The sequence below is a fragment of the Mandrillus leucophaeus genome, unplaced genomic scaffold, assembly GCF_000951045.1.
Source record: "Mandrillus leucophaeus isolate KB7577 unplaced genomic scaffold, Mleu.le_1.0 Scaffold496, whole genome shotgun sequence".
Lineage (NCBI taxonomy): Eukaryota > Metazoa > Chordata > Mammalia > Primates > Cercopithecidae > Mandrillus > Mandrillus leucophaeus.
In genome coordinates this window covers 386437-388731 of record NW_012105320.1, presented here as the reverse complement: position 1 = coordinate 388731, position 2295 = coordinate 386437, and the positions used below count along the sequence as shown (strand labels likewise).

Sequence of the window (2295 nt, the reverse complement as noted above, 5' to 3'; positions counted from 1 at the left end):
GGGGATAGGGAAAATGATAAGATTATATTCAAATTATTTGAAATTTGAAAACAAAGCAGTAAAGATCCCACTACACAGAAAGGCATGAAAAAGAAAAGGTTCGGGGTTGATTCAAATGGAAGAAAGCACAACTCACATCACAGGTAGCAATTTCTATCTGAGAACTCAAGTTTCACCAGAAAATCATCTTTTTTTTTTTTTTTTTAAATTGTGGCTTTTATCCTAACACTCTCTGAAGTACTCAGGGTCCAAGAAGCTTAATGGTCATTTGTCAAAATAGTAATTATTTTTTTCCTAAGAAGTATGAAATTTTTTCAAAACCAGAAAAAAACCAATGGAAATAAAAAAAAAAATTACCTAGAATTTCCTCAATGGGATGCATGCCCTTATTACCTTTGAGTCTGATGTATACGAATTTAAGCCATTTTGTAAAATTGCAAATCCAATCATACGTAATACTTTAGGATTCCAAGCAAAGCTTCAAGCCTACAACATATTACAGGAATTATCTTTCCTGACAAGTGATGGAAACATCTCTAAAATAAGCTTTTGAAGTTAGTACATTAAGCCTAATTTAATAGAAAGGCAATTTAATCTTACCTTCATATGAAAGAAAAATACACTGTCAGGATGAAGGATTTAGTAAAGTTACAGTGAACTGGAGATATATCACCAATAAAAACCTAACTCCCGGTTATAATCAAATCAAAGCCTCATTAGGTTAGAGGGCGTGGCAGGGTGTGACCCGTGGGAGGTGGGAATCTCACCAATAAAAGGCCCTCCTGTGCCCCTTCCCCACAAGACCTGAGCTCCTGGTGGAAGCAGCTGGAGGACAGAGGAGCTTCCAGCAGAAGAGGTGAGTCCATGCCTGCGTGTGTTTTTCCTCCTTAGATGTCTAGAAATGGCGGTTATGACTTGGGGGGATGAATGAGAGAAATTTGTAAGTAATGAATTCAACAAAGGCTGTCTGAGCGCTGCCTCAGAGTTAGAAACCAGTCACCCTGGATCCCCAGTCTAGGAGTGGTGGCAGTCAATTTGGTATTCATTTCCAAGGCTGGAGAAGGATGTAATTTTTTTTTTTTTTTTATGAGACAGGGTGTTACTCTGTTGTCCAGGTTGGAGTGACCTGGCAAGATCTCTGCTCTCTGCTAATTTTTGTATTATCTGTAGAGACGGGGTCTTCCTGTGTTGCCCAGACTGGTCTCAAACTCCTGGGCTCAAGGGATCTTCCTGCCTTGGCCTCGAAAAGTGCTAGGATTACAGATGTGAGCTACTGCATCCAGTCCCTCTTTTTTTCTTTTTTTCCTGGAGATGGTGTCTTACTCTGTTGCCCAGGCCGGAGTGCAATGGCACGATCTCGGCTCACTGCAACCTCTGCCTCCCAGGTTCAAGCAATTCTCCTGCCTCAGCCTTTCAAGTATCTGGGATTACAGGCGTCTGCCACCACACCTGGCTAATTCTTTTGTATTTTCAGTAGAGATGGGATTTCACCAAGTTGATCAGGCTGGTCTCGAACTTCTGATGACCTCAGATGATCTACCCATCCCCAGCCTCCCAAAGCGCTGGGATTACAGGCACGCCTGGCCTCCCAACCCCTAATTCTTATGTTCATCAATCAGTCTCTTGCTCGGGCTGCCCTAGGAGGAGGTGAAGTGACCCCAGCTCGCTGCTCCTCGCATGGGTGCTGCCGTGTTACTGGCTCAGGCTCAGCTGCTGGGTTACCAGGATAATGAACCCTTCCTCCACCTCGGCTCAGAGCACAGTGATGATTTGTGACTTCCTTCCCAGTAGAACTTCAGATCTCGGAAGACGGGGGATGGGGGGATGTGCTTGAGTGTACTCATGGCCTTGTTCTAGGAGTGACAAAGCTGGAACACAATACCTCTAGGTATGAAAAGGTTGTCACTTGTTACAAGTAACAGGCTTTCACTTCACGGAAATTTTCTTCCCTTGTGCACTTTTCCCCTGGCAGTGGACATGGCTGCACTCTTTCAAGAAGCGAGCAGCTGTCCCGTCTGCTCAGACTATCTAGAAAAACCAATGTCCCTGGAGTGTGGATGCAGCGTCTGCCTCAAGTGCATCAACTCACTGCAGAAGGAGCCCCGTGGGGAGGATCTACTTTGCTGTTGCTGTTCTGCGGTCTCTCAGAAGAACAAAGTCAGGCCCAATCGGCAGCTAGAGAGGCTGGTTTCCCACATCAAGGAACTGGAGCCCAAGCTGAAGAAGATTCTGCAGATGAACCCAAGGATGCGCAAGTTCCAAGGTAAGGAATCTGTATACCCTGCCCCCTTCCCA

The 2295-nt window shown here is 44.9% G+C and overlaps 1 protein-coding gene across 1 annotated transcript in view; it reads left to right on the top strand.

Annotated features, from left to right (window-relative positions):
- The first annotated feature begins 84 nt into the window (after positions 1-84).
- Positions 85-2295, top strand: part of LOC105550738 — a 33611-nt gene continuing 31400 nt past the window's right edge. Inside the window, 4 exon segments of the mRNA XM_011995739.1 lie at positions 85-143; positions 712-746; positions 749-856; positions 1973-2263. Of these exon segments, the coding sequence (XP_011851129.1) occupies positions 85-143; positions 712-746; positions 749-856; positions 1973-2263 (493 nt within the window).